At 37.8% G+C, this 25,847-nt stretch overlaps 3 protein-coding genes and 1 non-coding gene across 5 annotated transcripts; 3 read left to right on the forward strand and 1 right to left on the reverse strand.

Moving 5' to 3' along the window:
• Nucleotides 1–680: 680 nt before the first annotated feature.
• LOC113709797 (probable serine/threonine-protein kinase PBL9) lies at nt 681–4,439 on the forward strand. 2 transcript variants are annotated; one of them, XM_027232655.2, is made up of 7 exons: nt 681–1,027; nt 1,160–1,325; nt 1,943–2,268; nt 2,448–2,583; nt 2,687–2,829; nt 2,943–3,066; nt 3,696–4,439. In XM_027232655.2, exons 2-7 carry the CDS (start codon nt 1,274–1,276, stop codon nt 4,133–4,135), a joined length of 1,221 nt encoding a protein of 406 aa, XP_027088456.1. In that variant the 5' UTR covers nt 681–1,027; nt 1,160–1,273; the 3' UTR covers nt 4,136–4,439. The 2 variants fall into 2 exon arrangements, with proteins under 2 accessions (XP_027088456.1, XP_071916310.1); XM_072060209.1 differs by having other exon boundaries at nt 1,970–2,268.
• A 1,037-nt stretch (nt 4,440–5,476) lies between these two features.
• LOC113709812 (serine/threonine-protein kinase PCRK1) lies at nt 5,477–9,756 on the reverse strand. Its single transcript, XM_027232669.2, has 4 exons — nt 8,819–9,756; nt 7,711–7,971; nt 6,674–6,796; nt 5,477–6,436 (listed from the first exon to the last, which is right to left on the reverse strand). Exons 1-4 carry the CDS (start codon nt 9,224–9,226, stop codon nt 5,876–5,878), a joined length of 1,353 nt encoding a protein of 450 aa, XP_027088470.1. The 5' UTR covers nt 9,227–9,756; the 3' UTR covers nt 5,477–5,875.
• An 8,316-nt stretch (nt 9,757–18,072) lies between these two features.
• Nucleotides 18,073–18,145, forward strand: TRNAK-UUU (transfer RNA lysine (anticodon UUU)). The gene has a single exon. It is a non-coding gene; the product is annotated as a tRNA-Lys (tRNA).
• Nucleotides 18,146–19,388: 1,243 nt separating this feature from the next.
• On the forward strand, nt 19,389–25,298 carry LOC113709821 (protein INVOLVED IN DE NOVO 2-like). The gene is made up of 8 exons (XM_072060215.1): nt 19,389–19,717; nt 21,142–22,057; nt 22,200–22,375; nt 22,688–22,756; nt 22,851–23,138; nt 23,331–23,555; nt 23,788–24,026; nt 24,264–25,298. The coding sequence occupies exons 2-7, from the start codon at nt 21,154–21,156 to the stop codon at nt 24,022–24,024; spliced, it is 1,899 nt and encodes a 632-aa protein (XP_071916316.1). The 5' UTR covers nt 19,389–19,717; nt 21,142–21,153; the 3' UTR covers nt 24,025–24,026; nt 24,264–25,298.
• The last annotated feature ends 549 nt before the right edge of the window (nt 25,299–25,847 follow it).

Consider the following 25,847-nt stretch of genomic DNA (forward strand, 5'->3'; position numbering starts at 1 on the left):
GCAGCGGTATCTTTCTTCACTTTGTTCTTTACTCCTACTTGTCTTAAAGGAAGCCTCAGAAGTCTAAGCTGTATGGGAAGTCAGGGGAGAGAGCATTTATTAATGGGCTATTTACATTTTCCTTCCCTCATGTTCACCAAAATGAACAAAATCCCAAATGTTTTGGAAAATCAAAATCACTCCCTTTGACCAAAAGCGGCAAAACTAAAGACCCCTACCGTCAACAAAGTAACGACTCCAATCCAACATACACCTAAATTTCCCATAAACTTCTAAATATGAGAATAAATAATTAGTGAAAATAAAAAAAAGTAGACTTTTTAAGTTTTTAAATTTTTTTTTTAGTAAAGAAGAGGTGAGATTTCAGAGATAAGAAGAAAAATTTGAGCCAAAAACCTTTAAATCATGGGATTTCAGCGTTAATCATTAGACTAAAATCTCCTGAATGATTTGTTACAATTATTTTTTATCCTTTTAAAATATTCCTGGGGTCTACAAATTAATTTTTTGAAAAATGTATTTTTATCTGCAGAAACATATCTTTGACATCAACTTAGACCGGTCTAGTCAAAGGGATATTTCCCAAACCACAGGGGGCACAATAGTAGTTTTGTAAAACCACAAGGGATGTGGTTGCAATTAACCCATTATCAATAGAAGGCTTCTACGGCTTAAGGCTGAGGCTGAGCAGGTTGGACCAGCAACAACTGCAGCCCGCCATTAATACTTTGCACCTTCTAACTTTCATCAGCCCCTTTCCCTCTCCCCCTTGCCTTCTCTCTTCACCTTCCAACGGCCTCTCTTTCTTGATAATGAACCTAGCTTAGCATTATTTGCTGAATTCCCCTTCTCTCTCTTTCTGAAGCAAAATACTTGGTCCAAAAATAAAGCTACTACATATATCTCAAAGCCCCCAAAAGCCCAGATAGACAACAAGAAAATTTAGCTCGTTTTCAGCTCAGAAAGCTCAGAGCTTTATCATTCCTGTCTGGGGTTTGCAAAAGTATTTTTGGGGCCAAAAGGACAGGTGGGTTTTTTGTTTTTTTTGTCAAAAATATATATACAACTTTTATCCGGAGCTTGCTTGAATTTGGTCCTTTTTTAGTTACAAAGCTAATAGCTTTATGCACTAAAGAAAACTTACTTTCTTGAACCTTAGATCTAGCTTTCGAGCGGTGTGAAGCTGCGGTCGTGTAATAGTTTCCCTTTTTACTTGTGATCCGCTGAGCAAGATAAGTTTGCTGGAGGAGGAATAACCTAGGAGTTCTTTACAATGGGAATTTGCTTGAGTGCTAGAATTAAAGCTGAAAGCCCATATCATACAGGTGAGGATGTTAACTGTACTCACTTGAACAAAAGACATTTTTTAAATTCATGATTATGTTTATCAAATAGAAGGTCATTGATTTCAATTTGATTGCTGAGGTGCACTTTTTAGGTTATATTTTGGCATCTTTGTGATTTATTACCTGAAAAATGATAACTTTGAAATGATCTTTCCCAAAATGTTAATATATATTGAGGTGGATGTGTGCTGCGTAGCCAACCCTTTTTCTGTTAGTTTGAAATAGTGGAATTCAGCTATATTTTCTAATCTGTGCATGCATATGTATTGTATTGTTACATGAAACTCATCAGCAAATTTCAGAGATCGGCCAGAGTGACACTCGCTTATGCTTATGTGAGATTGGCTAATTGCCGTTTTAACCTTGCAAGACTGGTCTCGTGAAAATTACTTTTGGAATTGAAAATCATGCACGAATTAGAGAGGTCTAAGACAATAATTTGGTGTGAAAGAGATCAGGCTTTTTTGAAGTTTTAGTGACGTTAGAAACTCCTTGTCACAGAAAGTGGTCGAGCAAGATTTTCTTTAGGGTTTTGATTATTTTTTTTTTTTAAATATATATTTCTAATGGTACATTTGATCTGCTAATCTGATCAGGGTTAACTTCAAAAAATGTGAGCACAGATGGGAATAGTCTGAGGAGTTCAAGTGGCAAGGTCTCATCAGGCTCAGTGCCACCACCTCCACGGAGTGAGGGTGAGATCTTGCAGTCTCCCAATTTGAAGAGCTTTAACTTTTCTGACCTCAAGATGGCCACCAGGAACTTTCGTCCTGATAGTGTGCTCGGAGAAGGAGGGTTCGGCTCAGTTTTTAAAGGTTGGATTGATGAGAACTCATTTGCAGCTACCAAGCCTGGAACGGGTGTGGTAATCGCTGTCAAAAGGCTTAACCTAGAAAGTTTTCAAGGCCACAGGGAGTGGCTGGTAAGTTTCTTGATTACTCTCTTAGTACTCTTTTTATTGTTCAAATATGTCCTAAAGCTTGCTTGAAATGCTAGGTGGAGGACACAAGAGGATGCCATTTATTTGTGTCATCAATAAGTTAATGAAATTGTTGGTGTAGGTGCATTTTGATTTATCTTGTTGCACTTTTGTTTCTATAGGCGGAAGTGAACTATTTGGGACAGTTTTGCCATCCTCATCTTGTGAAACTTATCGGCTATTGCTTGGAGGATGAGCACCGACTTTTGGTGTATGAATTCATGCCCAGGGGCAGCTTAGAGAACCATTTGTTTAGAAGTATAAAGCTTTTCCTTCTGTATATGTACACTATGAATATCAGACTATTTACAACATATTTATATATATTTTTAAACCCTTATTCTTTATTGTTTTGTAACAGGGGGTTCTTACTTTCAACCACTCTCTTGGAACCTCCGACTGAGGGTTGCTGTTGGAGCTGCAAAAGGACTTGCTTTTCTACACAGTGCTGAAAACAAAGTGATCTACAGGGACTTCAAAACTTCAAATATTCTGCTTGATTCGGTATGTTTTCCTTCTTCAGCGATTTTGTAATTGCATTTAGGCTGGTGGTGGTCAAATTTTGTATTGGAAAGGAGTATATTAGTCAACCTGGTTTTCATTTTTTAACTTCGCAGAGCTACAATGCCAAGCTATCCGACTTTGGACTGGCCAAGGATGGACCCACAGGTGATAAAAGCCATGTCTCCACAAGAGTTATGGGAACATATGGATATGCAGCACCAGAATATCTAGCTACTGGTATGTTACAACGCTTGTCATATCCCATATGCAGTTTTGTGCTTTTATAGCTTGTTGTTAATGACCCAACCTGCTTTTCTCTTTTATTTTATCCAGTCTTTGGCTGTTGGAAATTCAAGCCACTCAGCCAGACTGTTGAAATATTGTCTTATCCAATGCCATAACTTTATAGCCTGGATGCAAGTTGCATGCCTTTGCACTCTTCCTATCCCGTCCAAATTTCAAACTTTTTGTCATCTTTCCTCCTCCACCATTTTGGTACTTGATTAACTTGAATTCAATAATAACCTAGCTGCAAATATGACTTATAGTTTGTTGTGGATAGATGGGTGAATTTGGGCAAGCCCCACCATGTTTGTCCCTTCTTGCAAGAATGTACAGAATTCCTGCTCAAATGGATTAATGTGGTTGCTATTCTTTTTCCTTTTCCTCTCCGGAATGCAACAGTCGCTGGTCTTCTCCTAAATAATGCTATAGTTGGCATATCTACCAATTTCAGTGGATTTTCTACTAGTCTGAGATGTTTTTCAAAAATCCATTCAAACAGTCCATAGTTGCATTCTGCTCCTTTCATTCTGCATCCTGCGTATGATAACCAGATTTTTTTATGTTCCATCTCTTCAATTTAGGTCATTTGACTTCCAAGAGTGATGTGTATAGCTTTGGAGTTGTTCTTCTTGAAATGCTATCTGGTAGGAGAGCAATTGACAAGAACAGACCGTCTGGAGAACACAACCTCGTTGAATGGGCCAAGCCATACCTAACTAATAAAAGAAAAATCTTTCGCATCCTGGATAACCGTCTCGAAGGCCAGTATTCATTGGACGTGGCTTATAAGGCAGCTAACCTTGCTTTCCGATGTATATCGATGGATCCTCGGTTTAGGCCAACCATGAATGAAATAGTGAAGGAACTAGAGCACATTCAGGACTCAAATAGCAAAGAGAAGATTGGCAACAATGCACCAGCTAGGTCCAGGCCTCGCAGGCTAAGTGCTGATGATGCCAGAAAGAGAAACATTCCTGCTGCTTATCCGAGACCATCTGCATCTCCCCTTTTCAGCAAGTAAACATGAATACTGGAAAAAAGCTTTTCCATTCCAAGTCTGAGTAGTAACTCGAGCGTTTTCACGGTAGTCTCGTAACCTTGGAATTGACTTTGAAACGGTGACATGTACAGCGATAATGTCTAAAAGATCTCCTGCCTTCAGTTTAAAACATGTTTGCAACACTAGGTAGGAGTACAGTTTGGTCTAGCATAAAATGATGTTAGCTCTCATCTTATTGGGAAATTTTTGTTTTCCCTGTAGGGGTCTTGTCATCTTCAAATTTGTATATCTATATGTGTGTAGTTCTCTATATATATTTTTGCAATTCTTTGTTTTCTTGCTTCTCCTGACGGATTAGTTGATTCCAATGGAGAAAAGAACGAGGAATGACCTTGTGAATGAGTGGTCCTGGCATAAATGTCAGTAGCAAAATAGCAATCACTCTCATTTTTGCTTTTTGTTTTTGTTTTTGTTTTTTTTTTTTTTGTGTTTTTTGTGCGGGGGGGGGGGGGGGGGGGGTGGGGATGGGGAAAGGAAGAGGGCGGGAGGGGATGATGCATAAGAGTTCGACAGCTAGAACTGGCTGGAAGATAAAAGTGTCGTATGCGTCGCTGTCCCTTGGTGCCGTCCATGTAAATCCAGCAGCACAATCCATGTTTTAACATAAAAGTTAAATGGTAACTGCTTTTCTGGGCGCGCGTACAAAGGTTTTCCTATTAAGAGCTCAGGCTTAAAAAGTCAGCCAGCAAGAAATGATTTACAAAATGAGGTTGAGTCACTTAATCCACTGTTTCACGCAACCATATTTGATACAGTAAAAGCCTCATGAGCAAATTCATGAAATGCAAATCTCATTCAGACTAAATCCTCGGACCTGAGCTTCGACTTCCTCAACAACCCCAAAACTGAGTAGTTCTCCTCCGCATCTTCTAAAATTATGTTAGTATAACATTGATGGCGTCACCTTCCAACGCAACATTTTGCTATCTGTCGACCCAAAAAGCTTAAATATGCAAAATCTCAGGAATGATCGGGGAGCCGTTTCATGGCCCAGAAAATTCAAATAAGGGATTCGTATATCGGCTCGAACAGTTCAGAAGGACTAGTTTATTAGCCAAGTGTGTGACTTCTGTCCAAGGGAATAATAACCCATAAAATTGGCATTAGAGTGGCGGGTTTTGTATGTCAACCAATGCGGCCGAACTGAGCCTTGGATCATCTCAAAAGGGCCGGGATTGCGCATATTCATCTCTAATGGGGTTGGGCCATTACAGTTTGGCTGATTTTCCGGAGGAAGAAGCTTCTTTCTTTGTGACATGGTTGCAACTCGCATCAGGCTATTTTGTCATAATAAACATATCATAGGAAAAATTCTATGGCCCTTTCAAAGACCGCGAACCATTTTGACTTGACTTGTATAACTGCCGAATTGACATGCGTTCGATTGCAGCATGAAGATTTATCCTTCACCAACCTCACACACACACACACACACAGGTGTTTAACTTGACACCTGATAATGATATCAAAGGCATCGAATGGACAAGATTGTAGTGTGACAAGATAACGCTCTATACGCGCTTCTTAATATGGTAACACTAGTAATGGCTTTTCACCCTTCCTCACACAGCGGCACCTAATATTTACGAGTGGTACAGGGAAGATTGTGAATTGACAACCATGCGATCATGGTCTTCTATCTCCATCTTTCTCGAGAAAGCTCATTAGCTAGTGACGCCCGCAGAGACAGCCCTGTGCATATCAAGAAGTTCTTATTAAGCCTGGCGTCCAATTTCTCCAATCCAGCCTCCCAATGGATTTGTTCCTAAAGCTCACCATTTCTTTCAAATCAAAGCCCCTTCTTCTATCGTTGCTCCCCTGCTTGCCTGACTCAAGCTCAACCCCTGCAACTCCTTCCTTCACATCCTCAGTTTCATTGATGCCTTCGGGTACACGATCCAAACAGGCTGTCTCGCTAATGATGCTCCCAAGCATCTCAACCACCTCACTCATTCTTGGGCGAGATTTGGATTGTTTCAAGAGGCATTTGTTGGCAAGGGATGCTAGTCTCTGAGCTGACTTCAAGCAATCTTCGCCTTCAAGTCGTGGGTCAAGAATCAAGTGGAATTTTTTAGAATCTGACACATATGGTCTAACCCATTCCAAAAGCTTTTGCTCCCCTCTGGGCAAATTTCGCTCCAGCACCCGCCTTCCTGTGATAAGCTCATATAGAACCACACCAAAACTCCATACATCACTTTTAGCGGTGAGTCTGCCAGTGTGGACATACTCGGGGGCTGCATAGCCTACTGTACCAACAACCTAAAGGGAATGCCAGACATCATTACGCGAAACGTCATTGAAGAAAAGAAAAAGAAATTGATGAATTTAGACGTAATAGTGAATGTGCTATAGGTTGAAAGGAAAAATCGATCAGTTATGGAAGACAAATTCCAAAATTAGATACAGCATAAGAATAATTTTTTATAGCGTAGATGCCGAAGCCAAATCTCAAGACTAAAGTAAGGAGAAGGAAACAGAGAGATACATGAAACTTACGGATGTGGAAACATGACCAAATCCAGCTGTTGGACCCTGTCTGGCCAGTCCAAAATCTGAAAGCTTGGCTTTGAAATCTTCATCCAGAAGAATGTTGGAAGCTTTGAGATCTCGAAATATGAGCTGGAAACAGAAAAGCTCATCAGAAATTAAAACAACATCCAAAGAAAGTACAACTACAATATTGCTTCAAGACATGAGCCAGCAATTCACAAAGATGAAGGATATCCAAATGAAAAGAGATGGCAACAATTTGGATGATGCAATTATATGGTAACTCTTATGACTAGATCCAAGTAGGATATGCATGGACATGAAGATGATTACTTTTTCTTCTGAAGGGTCACTCATGCAAAGAGTCTTAAGATTATCGACATAGGCAAACCCCTTCTCCTCAATGCCTAAACCAATCACTAATCAAGAATGGCAACTGGAGCTACCTTTCAAGCCAAGCTTCAACAGATAAGGCAAGATCTGTCAGAATTACAATATAAGCATATTTAAATCATAAAAAGGAAAATGTCCAACAGTGTACTTGAACTGAGATATTTAACAAATTCTTTGCAATTGCAAAAGATTTTTGCCGCTAAATGTATGTCATTCAATTGCAGTTATACAGAGAATAGCTACTGTTGATTACCATGCATAGAGCTCTCGACTTCACTTCAACAGACAAAATTTCTTTTTGTTTAAGATACAGCCAAGAGCATGCCTGACTCAACTAATTTGGGAAACTTGAAAATTCGACAATAACACTTCCAGAAAGATTTAACAAGGAAGATACTTCCATAAAATAGACCATTTGGGCAATATAATCAGTTTAGGTACTTCATACAACCATAAACTAAGAAAATATTTGCAGAAGTCAATTCACTTCATATTTGGCTCGGGATACATCATAATGTACAAGATAAAGAAATTCATTTCAAGACCTGATTAGGGTCAACAACTATCAGAATATGATAAGCTATCTTAACCTAAAAAAGAAACTTTTTGTTCAACACTACTCTTATTGAAAAATGACAAGCATAAATCACCTGAAAGTCCATTTCCTCATGAAGGTATGCCAAACCACGAGCTGCATCTTGAGCAATTTTTAATCTCTGAATCCAAGGGAGAGGAGATGCAGAACGGGCCAACAAATGGTCTTCCAAGCTTTTATTTCGCATAAGCTCATAGACCAAGAGCCGCTGGATCCCTCTTTCATCATCTTCGGCACAATATCCAAATAACTTGACAAGATTCGGGTGACTGACTACACCCAAAAAGTTCACTTCGTTGATCCATTCTTTGTGCCCCTGAATACTAGAATGCAAAATTGTAACCCATAAGGTAAAGAGAAATTTATTCTCATGTTCAAGAGGAAAAAAAAAAAACTCAAATCTGCATAGCCATTAGCATAAAGTAAAACAAACTACAGGGATAAGAAAGAAAAATGAAAAAAATAAATAATGTGCCAAGGAAAAAAACCATTTTTAGCAAGCTAGTCAACTCTTTGGGGCTAATGTTGTGATCAGTTGATGGCAATGTTCTTCTTAGACTTAGTCAGCGACATTGAAAGTTTGAATGGGTACAACCTTTATCAGTTCAGTAGAAAGAACACACACACACAAACACACACAAGCTCCTTGACAAAGTCTTCAACGTAATCAAAATTTATTGAATTATGAAGTTGGTTTCATGAACTTCAAATACGCCCCCTAAAAATTTCTGTACTGGACCAGGACTCGCCACAGATGACACACTGCTATCAGAGTTAAAGTTTCTAACCACCAGACAGGAAGATCAGTGCATTTTATGTTAAATTAGATTCTAAAACTGGAGCTGTTTTAAATTGAAGCAGGAACCATCAAATCCATACCAGTTAATCTCAATTAAAGCTGAAGCTGACAAACAATCAGTGGAAAAATAAAAAGAATCCAACATGATACTGTTCTATATTAATATAAAATCCTTAAAGATTTGTCCCTTTTTTCGGGTTTCTTTGCATGATTATCGCTTCAATCAATTTCTTACCAGAAATGATCAACTTTCAGAACGAAAAAAAAAAAATCCCAAACCAGAAAAATGACAAAAACAGAACAAATTCCCAAATGCATCAAAAATTTTCCACTAATTAAATAATAGAAACAAAAAAGGGCATGCCTGGAATCCATTGCGATTCAACTGTTTGATAGCAACTTCCATCTTTTCCTCCGAATCCGGGTCCGGTTGCCCCCCAACATTAACAACCCCCCTATAAACGCATCCGAAACCACCTTCTCCGATCATGAGACCCCTGCTGAACCCTCTGGTTGCTGCTTTCAGCTCGTAAAAGCTGAAAACTCTGAGATCATTAGCTCTCCGCTGGCTCAGAAACTCGTAGAAGCCGAAGGAGTCGGTGAAGTCCCTGGACTCGGAGCCAAACTCAGAGCGCCTCACTGAATCAACACTACTGGAAGCCACGCTCAAGGAGCGTGCCCAAGTCACCTTGGATGTCCGAGATAATCCGGCGTCGTCGACGTCCTCATCGTCCCCCTTTGTCTCCCCATTAGTAAAATGAAAGCATTTCATATTTTTCTTCCCTTTTTATTCCCAATTTGACATGAGAAATGGGATTCCAGAGAAGCGAAAAATAGGTGAATTGGGAAACGGAAAAGGTCAAAAGGCAGTTGGGCAATCAACTAACCACAAATGTTATCTACCTGGGATATTTCACTACTTACCACGTAGAAAGTGAGAAAAAATTATGGGACATTGGTTTTCTCGAATTTTTTTTTTTTTTTTTTATGGGATATTGGTTAAAGATGCACTTTACCGGTGTACAAAATGGAGGGGAGATATTGTCGTGTTGCGGGCGAAGGGGCAGAGAAATGGAAAGTGAGTCACGAGACAGGAATGACTGAGGAATGCAGCAGTTGCAGACTGCAGAGTGTGTGTGTGTGCGTGAGAGAGAGAGAGTTGGTAGGAGCGGTCTCTCAGGTCAGGTGACGAGTTTGAATACAAAATGAATATTTGGAGGGAGGGGTTTGATTGCAAGTTTGGGGTTAATCACGTTTTAAGCTTTGGATTATGAGGAGGTTGGAGAAGAGAGAAGAAGTCGTTTAATTTTCCAAATGGAGTCGTGGGAATGGATAGGCGGCGGCTCTAGCGACTAATGAAGCGGGTCTTTTCAGGCATTTTTTGTTGACGGTTCTTGTTTGTTTTGCAATTTTTCAAGGAGAGTGTTTTTTTTCATTTTCATGAATATATTTTTTTATTTTTCATATATCAAATAATTACTGTAGTTTTTTTGTTTAAAAAAATTTCGATAAATAGCGATTGTAATGTTATTGGGTTGTAATCCCATTATTTGGGAGTTAGTTGCAATTAACCAGCTATAGACCCCTTATTAGTTGCAAATGGAGTCGTGAAACGTAGTTGAGAATATTTTTGGAACGGAAAAGAGCATATGCCGATATTTTTGGAGTATGACTATATCGATAGCAGGTTGGTGGATTGCAGTCGTGACCGTGAATGACTTTCCAAGCTGGTGGCGGAAGCAAAAATGAGCATAGGACCACAGCCGCGAGCCAGCCAAGCTTCCAGATTCGCTCTAATGTCAACTAGTTCCCCTCTCGGTTTTAATTAATGACGGTTGAGATGGCCTTCAAAATTCGTAAGTGCACTTATAAGCTGTTAAAAAACTAGTAGCAAATAAATTTAGATTCCAAACAGGCCCTTATTATATATAGGAGACTTTTATAGTTTCTTTAGTTTTCACAGCTGTATCAATTCATGACCGTCTACAAGAGTTGTCAACTTTTAATTATTTCAAGAACATAAATTATTAAATGATATGACAATATGTAAATGGATTAGAATCATGATTATCATATTCAAAAGGGATTATAGCATTTTTTTATATTAATCCATTTTTTTTTTTAGTGGTTGCGAGAGTTGGGGAGAAGGAAGGAGGGAAGATTAACAACTCCACCTTTTCTCTCGTCAAGTCTTCAAGCGTACCATTCTTATTAATTGTAATACTAAAATGCCACATTTTTTCTTAGTAAAATACCCTTCCAAAGATAATTGGTTTTCAAACCAAGAGAAAGATGAAGCACCATCTATGTGTCAGAGGCATAAAGTTTGACACGAGATAATTAAATGTTGGAAAGTTATATATTACTTTACATTAAGCCTTAGGCTTGTCAAGGGTCGTCACTTTCTGTTGTCTTCTTTTTTTGGTGATCTGATTATCACTCTTATAATTTACCAAAGATAAGAATCGCTTTTAAAATTTGCAATCTCATCCAACGCATGTGGGAGGATTGGATGGTAAGATAGAAGATCAACTCAAAATCTTCAACTTACCCCAAAAAAAAAAAAAAAATTACATCCAACATGTTAAAAGCCCCTAAAGATAAAGTATAGCTATTTTAAAATCTAGGATACTCTAGCGTAAGTAACTAAAGAAGTAACATGTTTGTCTCTTTGGCATCATGGATACGAGCAGAAAACATTACTCATGCAACGTAATGGTGTTCCTGTTAGAGTAGATTACAAGGGAAAGAGAGGCGTATCATTGTTGGGGTCCAGATACGAATCGACATAGAGCCATGGACCGAGTCAGCCCCGCTGCTCCATTTTGACAGTCGACATCATCAAGCCTGCAACCCAACGCATGATCTTTTTCCATTATTCAAACCTCTTGATTAAGCGTTAAACGAAGCCGGGTCCAAGATTATTTTATTTTTTCTTCTCATTTTTTGTTTCTTTTGGTTTGTACTTTTCGTAGGTGCCAATTAGCATGATGATTGAGGTTGAGAGCTACGGACTTTCTATCGTAGCTCTTGACTTTCTATTTTTCTAAGTTCTGAAGGCTAATTTTTATTGAGTCCTCCCTTTTTATTGTATCTTAGAACATCTAAATTTTGAAGGCTAATCGGTATTGCGTAGTTATAAAGAAAAATAGATGTTTTGGAACAATAATATGCACCATGACGATCTCAAGCATTCAGATGTCAGCGACGCAGGCAACAAGGTCCACTCCCGATCAATTACCAGCGATGAACAATGTTGTTAGATCGTTAAATTATGGAGTAAGTAATCAGTTTGATTTTGATATGCAACCGGTATTGACCGGAGTTTCTGTACGATAAAATGAAACTTTTGGACGGCCCATTATCTTCCACAAAATATATATAGGTGTTGATCACGATTATGAAACACACTACTATTCCGTCATTGAGTTGGTAAAAAAAATTTGTCCATTTTATACTAGCATTTAGGAATATATTTTCAACTTTTCCTTGAGTGGAGGTTCACTTGAATCGATAAGAAAATGAAACGTGCAAATCATGAAACTCCCTTTCTTTTCTTGAAAAATTTGGACCATTTCTTCTTAAATAGCTTCTACTAATTGTATCCACGTACTGCAAACAAAAGCTGATCATCGGACCCCTCATTCTAACTGAATACAGGGAAGAAAATCTTGCTACAAGTTCGTAAACCATTGGCTCCCAAAGGACAAGTGTAGTCAGCTGCATACCGTTCAACCGGGGGGGGGGGGGAGGGAAAGAGACTGATCTAAGATGTTAGGAATAGGCGATTAGGGCTCTCTTATTTACAGCGAAGAAGTTAAAGGAAATGATTTTAGACGATGAGGGGGATTTGATGATCTACAGTAGCTCACCGTTGAGAATAATTACACGAACTAGCTGGGTATGAGGATGCCTCTGCTGTAGACTTGTAGCTTGAGCTGTGGTTCATCGGCCTGATACATAAATGCAGCTGAAAACTTACCTGTGACCTTGAAGATGACGAGGGAATTTTAAAACGACAAGAATAACAAACCCATATCGCTCCTCTCTCTCTCTGGGGCTCTATAATGGTGTAGAATCTATAATGGTGTAGATACGGTGATGAGGTAGCAGACCGCAGACTCTAGTGTAGTCTAATGGCATGGGGTCAAGGTTAAATCGTACGACGTAATCTGACACGTCATGAAGCTGTTGGATTTGTCTAATCACAAATAACACCATTGGATGATCTCAATCTCTGCATTTCTTGCTTTCAACTCTCAAGTACAGAAGAGATCTCTCTTGATCCAAGATTCCAATTTCAAGTCTTGACTCTTTGATTTCCAAGATTCCAATCTCTGTTCTCTTTTTGACCATTGGGCCTTGGTCCCAATTCTGTCTTATAATAATGAATTATAAGGAAGTATAGTACTACTTCCTTTCTTAAAACATCCAGAGAGTTTAGTAATATACTTATTTAATATAATATGGTGGTTCCCGGCCCCCAGGCCCCCGCTACAAGCCTCCTGAACTCTCTCTCTCCAACAACGTAGGTTAGAGTTGGAGTAAAATAGTTGTTATCATTACGGAAAAAAAAATTTCTTTGATTTGATACATGAGTCATGCCAAATCTTAAAAGCAGAAAATTATTCATTATTTGCAGTGTAAAGATTTGCTCTTAAGAAATGCTATTACTTCTAATGCATAGATCGTCTGTTTACAGGCTCTAGTTTACGGTTAAATCATATACAACTTCAAACACTTGTGCTCAGGATTAGGGGTACGAACGAGTCGAATCGAGTTGGATTTTGACCTAATCGAACAGAACCTCCAATTAATTTTATGAATTTCGAACTCGAGTTAGAACTTGACGAGCTTAAAATGTCAAGCTCCAGTTCGAGCTTAAAAAATAAAAAATTATTATTATTATTTTATTTTTAAAAATGAATAAAATAATTATTTTATTTTTAAAAATGAATAAAATAATAATTTTTAATAAATAATAAAATATTAGAAATATATATATAATTTTACTATTAAAATAAAAAATATATATATATAATCGAGTTCGCGAGCCAACGAACTTAATATTTTTTAGTTCGAGCTCGACTTAATTAGTTCGAACTCGAGTCGAGCTGCTCGTCTCGCGAATGGTTCGATTCGTGAAAAGGCCTAAATAAATTTTGCACATTGTAAAGATGCCGAGATTGTAACATATGCAGGTCGTTGTACCTAATTTTTTGTTTTCTTGCTTACCATACTCCCCCCACCCCATCACTAATTTGTCCAATTCGTTGCATTACTGTTTTCACATCTTTAGCTCAAAAGTCCTCCGCTTGTATTCGTTAGCAAAAGAGCAAGGACTGAGAAGCAGTAATTGCCCATATTCTTACTTCACGGATCACGAGTTGAATTTTTTAATCAGCAGTGTTGGCACATGGATACGGATGCGGAAACAGGGAAGTAGAAACAGCTACAGACACCTTATTGATGAGACTTTCAGCTTTACATGAATTTTCAGCTTTATATCCTCCTTCCTTAATTAGATGTTTTGGCCCTTATGCCTCGTGGCCCTTACAACTCACGCTAGGACCAAATACAGATGGAAGATTCCAAGATTTGACTGAGAAAAAAGGCTACACCCTATGTACCACTACTAGTTCCTGGTACAATTATCATTCGTCAACCCAGGACAACGCTTGGTTAGGGTTAGGCATTTGTGCACTGCCCACAACCAACACAACCAACACCTGCCTCTGTATTTTTGCTTCCAAGATTGATTTGCTTCTTCCCTTTTTTTTTTTTCTCAAAAAATTGTGTAAATACGCCTCTTAACTACCTTTCTATCACATATATATTTTGTTCGATAAAGTTCTACCATAATAATTTCACAAAAACTCTAGTTGCCTTTGTTGACGAGTATCAATAATAATTCTTCACTCAACAAGCACTTGCTAAAGAAACTTGAATCTCGCTGATGTTAGGATAAGAAGAAGAACTTGGTGCAAAATCTTACTTTGCGATGGGTGATGAAAGGCAGGATTGGGTGGTTCTATCACATCACCCACCATAACCGTACACTTCTTGTTGTGGTTGTTGGTTTTTTTTTTTTTTTCCCTTTTTAATTCCTCCTTTCCAATCTTATGATGATGCCAAACAAATAAATACACTATTTTCACCCTACTTCATGAGATAAGAGCTAATTTCACTTTGCAATGAATTTAAATCTTGTTTGTATGCAAGGAAAAGTGTGAGAAAGTAAAAACTTTATTTTGCATGTGCTTGTTTAAAAGTAATTACAAAATTTTCTTGCACCTTCCGTCATTTTCTTACGTTTTGTGTTCTGTAAAATTTGGCCTGCTTTAGAGGAAAAATATTAGTTACATACAATATTTCCCATAACTATAACCAATCTTTCTTTTCTTATTCTTTTTCCAAAATTTTTCTTGTGAAAGAAACATACACAAGAGTGATTTTCTCATTTCTCTACTTCACTTCGTTTCTTAACATTAATCCCTCTGAAATGATTCTCGTAAAGGTTACAAAGTGGAACTAGCCTTTCACAATGGAGTGATGTAATGAAGATGAAGTATGGCCACCTATTGTGAGCTCAAGTAGCTCCAAACAGATATATGCACAATTTAGATACTACTACAAGTTTACGTGCCTGCAAGATTGATAAAAGCTCGAGTGAGGTATTTTTCTTACACAGCATCTTTTCCCAAAGTAATTAAGAACCGGAAAAATGCCAGATGTTATTATACTTTCGTTGCAACATATATGTATCTCTCGAACCAATAATGACCAAATATTTCAGCGATGACGAAATCAATGTCACTTGCTTTCAATGATGAAGCTCAAGTTTTCGAACAAGTACAAGTAATTTCCTTACACGTAGAACGTAGTCAATATGGACAGTTATGATTTAGGGCTGCAAACCTAGAGCTTTCACTGGCTTCACATATGATCACAGCTCGAAACCTAGAGCTTTCACTGTCGAGAAAAGTTACCTTTGTTCCTTTACAAGAATAGGAAGTAGACACGATTTCAATAGTCACATTATTATTGTAACGTGAGGGTTAGATCGAAAAAGGATCAAATGAAAGAAGGTTCAGGTTTTTGCCATAAAGGAGATATCGCCTATACATGCATGCAATGCCAGCATATAACAAACGACAAACAATAATAAGTGAACGGAGACGAGGCCTCTAAATTTGAGGAGACATGAGAGCAAATCAAAGGCAAAGTTTAAAGAACCAACAAGTGCAAACGTATACACAAGTTAGAACCACCAACCCATCATCCTCCAAGCTCCATACTTCACTTTGATCATTTCAATACAAATTAACGTGCAATACATAATATTATAGAGCACAAGTCGCTCATCGTAGCTTCACATCACTCTCGGACTATCCTCATTTAATTGGTTACTAACTGACCACATTGCAGCTACTCTTTTTTTCTTCTTCTTCTTCTGATGAACATTATAATTTCATTAAATTTGCACTAATGAAATTAAGGTGCCAATACTACTACAGATTCATTACAAATTAAAATTAACTTGCAATTAATACATACTATTATAGATCATAAGTCACTCATCATATATATATATATATATATAGCTTCACATTCACTCACACACTATTCTCAATTAATTGGCTATTAACTGAGCACATTGCCGCTACTTATATGGCAATCATTTGTTCATAATCAGCTCTCAACAAAGAGAATGATATAAACAACTTCGCAATTAGATAATATAATTAATGATATGATTAATTTAATCGTAAATGATAGTGCTAGAATTTGGATTAGACTATCTTGCACCAGGTTGGTGGTGGTCGTGGTCGTGGTTACGGTGGCGGTTGGAGTCACGGACCTCAAAGAAAGAACGGTTCTTCACTACAATATCATACATGTGAAGCGAGTTGAAGTTGGCAAAGCTTTTAGGAAGAGAAATGAGGTGAGCCGAATCATCGGAGCGATGGAACTGGAGCAAGTCCGACCTGTTTGGGTTGTGGTAACGGGTCCAACCAAGCTCCTCAAGTCTTTGTTCCAGCTCAGTGTAAGAACGTATTACCTGGTTCGAAGGAAGGTAGACAAGGACCTTTGGACGTGCCCCGGGTGAGGTAGGTGTGCCCGGGTAAGTTGGGTTCAGTTGCTCGAAGGATTCTCGAGTCGGGTTTGTGATTAAACGGGCCACTCCCTTCTTGTCGAATATCCATACCCCGGACATTGTCTTTGAGAATCAACTAGTCCTGCAGTGGAAGAGAAAACACACACACACACACACACTATAGCTCAAACACCCACGCACGTTTTCTCTCTTTCTCTCTCACACAAGGACACACGCAGTGGTGGCAGAGAGAAAGATGGAGGGGGAGAAGGGATACGTAGGGATGGAGTCATAGGAACATATTTGCACCTATATACTTACTTACACTCGTAAGTATGGTGTGTTAAACAGTAGGGAGAGGACAGTCATGTGATTGTTGCTGAAGTTGTAGGACTTACTATGACTGCGAACAGGACCTAAGTAGCCTTTTGTGAAGTTACAGAGTCAAAGGTCGATGTAACGCAACAAAAGATAAACATAGTAAGAACTAAACAACGAAGGCCATAAGGTGTTTCAGATACAGTCTTTCCCTCCAGCCAGAATAGATATAATTTGTCGAAGGAAAATGATAATACTTTGATTTAATTAGCCCATGTATGCATGGGAAATTTCATCTCTTTTTTCTTGCAAGGTAATTTTTGAAGTTAAACAATTTAGATTAAGAGTACTGAGAACCAATTGGTACATGATCATGAATGTAGTTGTTTGTTTTCCTATTCTTTACTGCAATCTCTCTCTCTTTCCTTTTTTTTTTTCTTTCTTTTTCCAACCACATAAAATTCAAGTAATTATTTCCTTCCTTTATCAGTTTCTGAAGTTCTACACAATTATCAGAGAAACATAATTCACCTGGGAGTAATTTTGGATGGTAACAAAAGATTCCATCTATAAGTCCATAGAATGGGCTCAGTCCATAAATCCATATACTTCTCAATCAAAGCAGTTAAATTGACTTAAAAACTGGTTCGCCACCAAATTTATACTGAATCACGTAAGAGATAAGTGTAATGGTATATTTTATTGGATTAGACCAAATTTATACTGCTAATATACCCTTTAAAACACCGTTCGAAAAATTAACATGGCTTCCCAAAATTGCTACACAGGAAACTAATGATCAACATACAACACCTTTCTTCTCAGCAAAAGCTTGGAGGAGTTTTTTTTTTTTTTTTTGGAGTGTGTTAATTTTCTATGGTAAGCAAGGAAGGTGTCAAATGCAATTGTAAATGTCCACCACTCGGAAACAAATGATTTATTGCCGACAATGAGAACTTGGCTTTTAGATTGAGCGATCGAGAAAATTGTTTCATGTTTCAAAGATGTTTTCCTCTTTTCATTATGAAATGCACCAGACTCATTTTATAAAACAACACGAGAACAATGATAAAGACAAATGGCTTCTTAGCTGAGTAGAATTTCAAACTTAGGTATCGGTTCTTCTTTTTTGGGGAAAGTAGAAAAATTAGACCGAAAATTCGTCTCAGTAATAATATCAAACAAAATTCCGTTGTCCACTAGCCGTCTTAGCTCAGCCGGTAGAGCGCATGGCTTTTAACCATGTGGTCGTGGGTTCGATTCCCACAGACGGCGCTAATTGTGCTTTTGTTGTGTTCTGGCATTGAGTTTATAGGCTTGGTTTCAGGATTTCAGCCCACGGCCCTTTCACCTGCGCGGATGAACCAGTTAATTGGAGTAACGGGCTTTGCTCCCTCCTTGGCACTAAAACGGAGAGGCGGGAAAGCGAAAAGGAACCAATTTAATGTTTTAAAAGTAACTGCCAATCATCATCGTCAATATATACTCCTTGATAGTCTATTTTCATCCGTCCCAAATTATAATTTAATTTTTAATTTAAAAATATAGTTAACTTTTAATTTCTCTAAAATATTTTTATTGTTGCAATTAATGTAAAGGTATGATGGTTACTCGAATATCAATATTAATGCAAGGGTATTTTAAAAAAATAGTATGTTAAATTTACTTTTCCAATAAAGTTAATTAATTTTTATTTTTTTTAAATTGTATGAAAAAAATCAAGACTATCAGAATAGGATGGAGGGAACAGTAAATTTCTTTCAATGACACGTGGATAGTATCAATGTATTCATTTATAACATCTTGGTACCGGTTGCATTATAGAAATTTTTTTTTGAAGGAATTGCATTATAGAAATTAGAAACAGAAACACAGTTGGCATTAATTCCAGGAGAAACTGTATTAAATTTATATGTGTGTTTGGATTGTAAGTTATTTGAGATATTTTTACTGTAGCACTTTTTATGATGTGATGTATGTGAGATAAAAAGGTAATTGGGAAGATAAAAAGGTGTATTAGAAATTGTAATGGTGATGTAAGCAAATATATTTGGCTAAATAACTTACTATCCAAACACACATATTGATATCTTGGTAACCTGCAGGACAAATTGGATGTTTATGACTTTCATGGGTATTGTTTGCTGGTTAATTTCCTACGCTTCAATTCTGTTCGCTAAAAAGGCAGAAAGAAACATAACCATGAAAATAATACTAACCTCATTGAAGATGATGGATTAGTACTTAGTAGTGTAATTTTCTTGGTAAAGAAAACCAGAAAGAAAAAAGAAAAACAGAGAGAGAAGGGAGGATGTACGGTTTCTTTTTTCTTTTTTTAAAAAAAAATTTAAAGCAAGCACAAGAAGGAAACTTGGTGCAGAAGTTGCTTTGACGACACCAAAGGCCACGTGGCAATTGCTCACAAAGTTCCGACATTCACCCCATATTCGACTAAACCCCAAGATAGTGCAGCTCACATCACGTCCTCCAAAATCGGAAATCCAATCTCCACCAATACTCGCATCACAGGGTCACAATGTTAACACTCTCCACAGGAATGTCCACGTGTCCGGTCTAAAACAGTCACTCGCTTTATAGCGCGTAATGCCTCTCACAAATGCTCGCAATCCAAAAGTAATTAATTATGGCGAAAAAGAGTGCTGCTGGTGCCGGTGGTACCAGTACTCTCCATAACAGTGGCACCCCTTCTGCCTCCTCCTTCATCAGTCATCACCTCAGAGACCTCTTCGTCTCTTTGTTTAGTTTGATTATTTTACATTTTCCTTTTTTTTTTTCCGGTGAAATTTCAAAGGATAATCTGCTACTCTGATTTCGCGGTTTCTCCAGGTTGGGACTCGGAATTTGATCATTTTTCAAAAGTGTATACGATGTGCGATGTTTTTTTCTTTCTTTGCCCTGTTTGTTGACATTTTTTCGTATTTTTTTGGGTTTGCTCTCTCTTCTAGCTTTCATTCTTCTCTGTTTGTAATCATCTTTTTTTTCTGGTCCAGTAATATGACGCTTGTTTATATTTTGGGTTTTTACTGTTTTTTTCCTCGTGCATTTTTTTGGAGTTACATCTCGTTAAATGGTTTGATTGCAGAGTTCGTTAAATAGACCTGTGCTATGTAGTCTGTTTGGATTGTAATAATATATGCTGATAAAATGCAGCTTGTTCTGTTCTGGGTTGGGTATGAGGATTTGTAAACTGTAGAAAAAGATTGTGAGATTCCAGTGCTTGTTTCCATTGATGGTCTTCGATCGTCGCATGTTTTTCTTGATTCCTTTTTCCAATTTTTCTGGGGTACAAATGGGATTTGCTGTCGCTTCTTTGCTGTTCCCTGATGTTTTAGTCTTTTGGGCTTCAAAGATAGCACGTGATAATGTCCTGTGATTTTTTTTTCTGTTCTAAAATGAGACCAGAACACGGAGCGTACGAGAGTCGAGGGTGGGAAAAGAGCCTTCGGGCCGTCACTCTTATATACACATATTTCTTGGTTCCCATTAAAAGAATTTTTTTTTTTTTTCATTTCCTGGACGGTTAAATCTATTTTATGCTATTCCTTCTCAAGCCCTTTTACCTGTTTTCTTCTATACAATTTAGAGCTCGCACATAATTTTTCACCACCTTCATGATTGGCAATTTTTGAATATGTGTATTAATTTCTTTCCTGATAATAATTAAGAATGTTTGGATAAAAGACTATTTGGAATAATTACTGTAACAATAATTTTTGACTAAATAATTGCTATCCAAACACACTACAACTGTTACCCCTTGGCTGTAGTCATGTGGAAATATCATTCTTATTAAATAATAAAATCTCTTTCGTATTGACCTTATGTTCTTCTTCTTATGGACTTTATTTCTTAAAAATCTTTAATCAAGGTTCCGTTCTAGTCACTAACTGCATTTTGAAAGAATTGTCAGATAAAACTTATAGTGTCTGATTAAACTACTCTGTAGGTGTGTAGGGCCAAGAAATGAATTCCAACATATTTTCTTGTTTTCAGGGCCTTAGCCTACATGTTTGAAAAGGTGCTTTGTTCTGAGTGTCAATTTTCATAGTTTAGAACTAGTATGGAATACAGATCATTTGGCTAATTTAAGAGATAAGTTGCGTATATTTTTAGAAGAAAGAGTCAAAACAGGGATCCTGAACGTCCTTCCTAGCTATTTAGTTCTTCGCACATCTAGTCGCTCCCCGTTATCTAAAATGCTTTATCTTCTGGTAATAGTTCTTGCTAACATGGTGTTTCATTTAATTCAGGTTGTCTGAAACATGTCCTTATCGGAAGAGGAAACTGATTTAAGTGAATCAGAAGTTGAAGACTACAGCATTCAATGGTACGCGAAACTTAAAGATGGTCGTGAAAAACTTCAAGTTTCAGGTGAAGAGTATAGCTGCCCATTCTGTCCTGGGAAAGTCCACAAGTACAGCTTGAAGGACCTATACCAGCATGCTTCTGGAGTTTCCAAGGGTTCAACAAAAAGAAAAATGAAAGATAGGGGAAAACATCTTGGATTGGTGAGGTACATCGACAGTGATGTTGACATAAAGAAACCATTAGCTGAATCAATCAAGAAGAAGGCTGATGATCCTATTGCAAGTGCCGGTCCAAGTGAAAAATTTGTTTATCCTTGGATGGGAATTGTTGCTAATATTCCCAGTGAGAAGAGAGATGGGCGTTATGTTGGAGATAGTGGCTCAAAGCTTAGGGATAATTTCACTTTGAAAGGGTTTAATCCCCTCAAGGTGCAACCACTGTGGAACTGGACGGGATTTTCAGGGTATGCAATAATAGAGTTCAATAAGGACTGGCCGGGATTCTGTAATGCAATGGCTTTTGAAAAGAGTTTTGAAGCTGAACATCATGGGAAAAGGGATTACCATGAAGCATGTGATAGGGGTGCAACGTTGTATGGGTGGATTGCTCGCGCTGATGATTATGACTCATCAACAATAATTGGAGAACACCTTAGAAAGAAGGCAGATTTGAAGACTATTGCTGATGTTCAAGAAGAAGAGAAGCAAAGAACCTCAATGCTTGTTTCCAATCTTGCCAATGAAATTGAAGTTAAGAACAAGCATATTAAGGATATTGAGAGTAAATACAATGAAACCATTCAAAGTATAAGCAATTTGATGACTCAAAAGGATGAGATGCACCGATTGTATAACGAGGGTATGAGCTCACAGTATCAGAACGAAAATTGCGACAACTTTTTTTTCTTGATGATTTGCTGTTGTATTCTTGGTTTTATTCTTTATTCTAGCTACAAATTTTGCATTCATTTCCTTCACTTTCTTCCATTGACGTTAATCAGAGATGCAGAAGACACAGGAGGCTGCACGTGTTCAGCTTGAAAAGATATTTTCAGAGCACGAGACGATTGCATTACGGCTAGAAGTACAAAAGCAAAAGCTGATTGAGCGAGAGAAAGAATTGGAGAATCGGGAGGCTTACAATGAAAGACAAAAGCTTGAGCTAGAGAAGCAAATGGTACCAAGTTGAACATTTTATTATTCTTCTCTGCCAACAAATCATAAATGTAGGGTTTTCAATATGGTAGAAAAGGGGTTAAGCCTTAATTCGGTGATTCGAGTCTGGACCTGTTACAGCCCAATTCGGATGGTAGATTGACAGCCTTTTTCATAAATAAATGTGTTGTATAAAAGGGCTAATACAACTTTCACATGATTCAGAATATGAATAATGATCAAAGGTTGGTGAATCAAAGTAATAAGATTGCATAGTATCAACGTCAAATATCTCAGTTTTAGTGACTTACTCAGCAATTTGTTGTTTTTACAGAATGCAAAAGCCACCTTGGAGCAAAAGAAAGCTGATGAAAATCTTTTGAAGTTGGCTGAAGAGCAGAAGGTACAACCATATATATATATATATATTTGGGGAGGGGGGATGGGGAGGGTACTATGACCATTGTGTCTCAATGACGTAAACTACAAACTCGCAGAGAGAAAAAGAAAAACTGCACGTGCAAATTATTGAATTGGAGAAGAAACTTGATGCAAAGCAAGCATTGGAACTGGAGATAGAACGTCTAAGAGGGGCTGTGCAAGTAATGAAACACATTGGAACTGGTGGAGATGAGGAAGTAGATGACAAGTTGGTAGCAATCCAAGTTGAGCTAAGAGAGAAAGAAGAAGAACTGGAAGATCTAGAAGTGCGTAATCAAGCTCTCATTGTCAAGGAGCGTAAAAGCAATGATGAATTACAGGAGGCTCGGAAAGAGTTGGTAAACGTAAGAATCGCATTACATTTCTCAACTGGTTCTCTAGTTGTCTTTACCACAATCTGCTACTCCTATGCGTTTAAGTGTTTGCTTGTGCCATCAGCCACAACTGAAATACAAGTGGGTAAAATGTGTGATTCTCCATATGGATTGGTTCTTTATGAGGCCACCTAATGAATATATATTCTGATTGTCCTGCAGTGCTTGATGGAGAGGACTTGTCAGACTTCTCAGACTTCAATTGGTGTAAAGAGAATGGGTGAAATGGATGATGTCCCATTCAAAAATGCAGCTAAAAGAATGTTTCGACGGAAGGAAATAGCCGTGAAAGCTGCTGAGCTGTGTTCACAATGGGAGGATCACCTTCGAGATCCCAACTGGCATCCTTTTAAGATCGTGAAGACTGATGATAGTAAAGGTCATAAGGTAAAGATCTGACTTCAGCAATTAAGATTTCTTATAGTACAATGGTACAGATTGATTTCTTAATTTACGGTAACTCTCGATTATGTTGTTGTGGCCATGTTGGCATGATATGGCTTGGCTTATCAGTATTGCAGATTGCATTGCTCCTTGAGAGATTGATATCCGTCATTCTTTCTATAGCCCTTTTGACTGAGATTTTGTGCACACCTAACTTTCAAATGTGGCTTTGCAGGAAGTAATAGATGCTGAGGATGAGAAACTGAAAAAGCTAAAGAACGAATTTGGAAATGAAGTTTATGAAGCTGTGACAACAGCTTTGATGGAGCTGAATGAGTACAACCCCAGTGGCAGGTATGTTATACCTGAGTTATGGAACTGCAACCAGAAAAGGAGAGCAACACTGAAGGAAGGAGTAGCATACATAATGGAGCAGTGGAAATGCCTCAAATGGAAAACCAAGGATCACTGAAGGTGAACCTTCTTACTCTCTACCTGTAATCAGGGAATTCAAGACATCTCTGCTACTGACATTTTTTTCTTCATTTTAAGAGCAAATTGTGTTATGGAAGTATATGCACCGATTAATCAACTATCATGAAACCGATTTATGGTTACAAATCCATATTCCTGTCGACTTCGTGTTTAATAGCTATCCATTTTGAATTATTTCACACTTGCTATGCTAATCGTGGTACGTGCATTATTCAGGTCCATGGCCTATCCATCTTCATTCAATGATGATGTCACTGTGGTGAATCATCCGTTATATTGATCATATGCTGTAGCCGGCTCTTGAATTTAGCCCCTGTTGGATCAGTGATGTCTTTATGTAGCGTGACAGTTTGCAACTATGATGAGACTACATAGAGTCAGTTTTGTTGTTTGGCTGATGAAACTTAGTAGTAATCTTCTTTAGGACAGTTCAACTATGATGTATGATTTTATTTCAGTCAAGGGACCTTCAGTGTTGCTCTCCTTTTCTGGTTGTAGTTCCATAACTCAGGTATAACATACCTGCCACTGGGGTTGTACTCATTCAGCTCCATCAAAGCTGTTGTCACAGCTTCATAAACTTCATTTCCAAATTCGTTCTTTAGCTTTTTCAGTTTCTCATCCTCAGCATCTACCTGTAATCAGGGAATTCAAGACATCTCTGCTACTGACATTTTTTTCTTCATTTTAAGAGCAAATTGTGTTGTGGAAGTATATGCACCGATTAATCAACTATCATGAAACCGATTTATGGTTACAAATCCATATTCCTGTCGACTTCGTGTTTAATAGCTATCCATTTTGAATTATTTCACACTTGCTATGCTAATCGTGGTACGTGCATTATTCAGGTCCATGGCCTATCCATCTTCATTCAATGATGATGTCACTGTGGTGAATCATCCGTTATATTGATCATATGCTGTAGCCGGCTCTTGAATTTAGCCCCTGTTGGATCAGTGATGTCTTTATGTAGTGTGACAGTTTGCAACTATGATGAGACTACATAGAGTCAGTTTTGTTGTTTGGCTGATGAAACTTAGTAGTAATCTTCTTTAGGACAGTTCGACTATGATGTATGATTTTATTTCAGTCAAGGGACAACAACTTCTGCAGTGAGTGGTTCTGACATGTATTAGGGAAGAAAACAGGCGTAATCGCATTGGTACAACTTCTATAGGATTGTCTGCAACTGGCTTTATTTCTGATGAGATTGGTAATCACATTGGATGACTATTGCCTTGGCCTCCAGACGTAACTTTTACAAACCATTATTGCTACTTAATTTTACTTTTAGGATGCAAATTGAAGCATTGAGGGCTTCAAGGGCTTGTTGAGTAATTGATTTTTCTGAGTATTCATTCATCTGGGGAAGTTTTGGGTTCTGTTTGATGTTGGTTGTGTATCAGTATTTAATTCCACCTTTGCCGTACAACTGCTTTGAGACTAGAAAAGTCTGAGAAGATAGAATTCTACTTTAACATCTTAGATGAATGGTGGGAGTCTGGGAGATACACTTAGACTAGACTCTGATCTATTACATTCTGGAGGCAAACAAGGAAGAAGTATACTAAAACAAGGAAGAAGTATACTCCAAGTGTCTCCTGTGGTCAGGTCATTTACAAGAAGTGCATAAGAAAAAATCATACTGGGATTTAAGTGAACTGCTGTCAGCTGAGACAAGATTGGCCCATTTGCCAAAATTTTCTGATGCTTTGCCTTTTTTTTTTTTGGTTACTATTATTTTTCCCAACTTGTCTTTCCATTAATTTATCAATTTTGTTCACTTAAAGTTGATCT

This window comes from Coffea arabica, chromosome 1e (assembly GCF_036785885.1).
Source record: "Coffea arabica cultivar ET-39 chromosome 1e, Coffea Arabica ET-39 HiFi, whole genome shotgun sequence".
In the NCBI taxonomy this organism is placed as follows: Eukaryota; Viridiplantae; Streptophyta; class Magnoliopsida; order Gentianales; family Rubiaceae; genus Coffea; species Coffea arabica.

What these genes read in the sequence shown, in the direction of transcription:
- LOC113709812 (XM_027232669.2), bottom strand. Translation starts at nt 9,226, where the DNA reads ATGAAATGCTTTCATTTTACTAATGGGGAGACAAAGGGGGACGATGAG. An exon ending in TGAATCGCAATGGATTCCAG is followed by an intron (nt 7,972 to 8,818) that starts GCATGCCCTTTT and finishes TCTAGTATTCAG; the next exon opens with GGGCACAAAGAATGGATCAA. An exon ending in ATGAGGAAATGGACTTTCAG is followed by an intron (nt 6,797 to 7,710) that starts GTGATTTATGCT and finishes TTCTGTTTCCAG; the next exon opens with CTCATATTTCGAGATCTCAA.
- LOC113709797 (XM_027232655.2), top strand. Translation starts at nt 1,274, where the DNA reads ATGGGAATTTGCTTGAGTGCTAGAATTAAAGCTGAAAGCCCATATCAT. An exon ending in CAAATATTCTGCTTGATTCG is followed by an intron (nt 2,830 to 2,942) that starts GTATGTTTTCCT and finishes TTAACTTCGCAG; the next exon opens with AGCTACAATGCCAAGCTATC. An exon ending in ACCAGAATATCTAGCTACTG is followed by an intron (nt 3,067 to 3,695) that starts GTATGTTACAAC and finishes TCTTCAATTTAG; the next exon opens with GTCATTTGACTTCCAAGAGT.
- LOC113709821 (XM_072060215.1), top strand. Translation starts at nt 21,154, where the DNA reads ATGTCCTTATCGGAAGAGGAAACTGATTTAAGTGAATCAGAAGTTGAA. An exon ending in GCACCGATTGTATAACGAGG is followed by an intron (nt 22,058 to 22,199) that starts GTATGAGCTCAC and finishes GACGTTAATCAG; the next exon opens with AGATGCAGAAGACACAGGAG. An exon ending in ATGATAGTAAAGGTCATAAG is followed by an intron (nt 23,556 to 23,787) that starts GTAAAGATCTGA and finishes GTGGCTTTGCAG; the next exon opens with GAAGTAATAGATGCTGAGGA.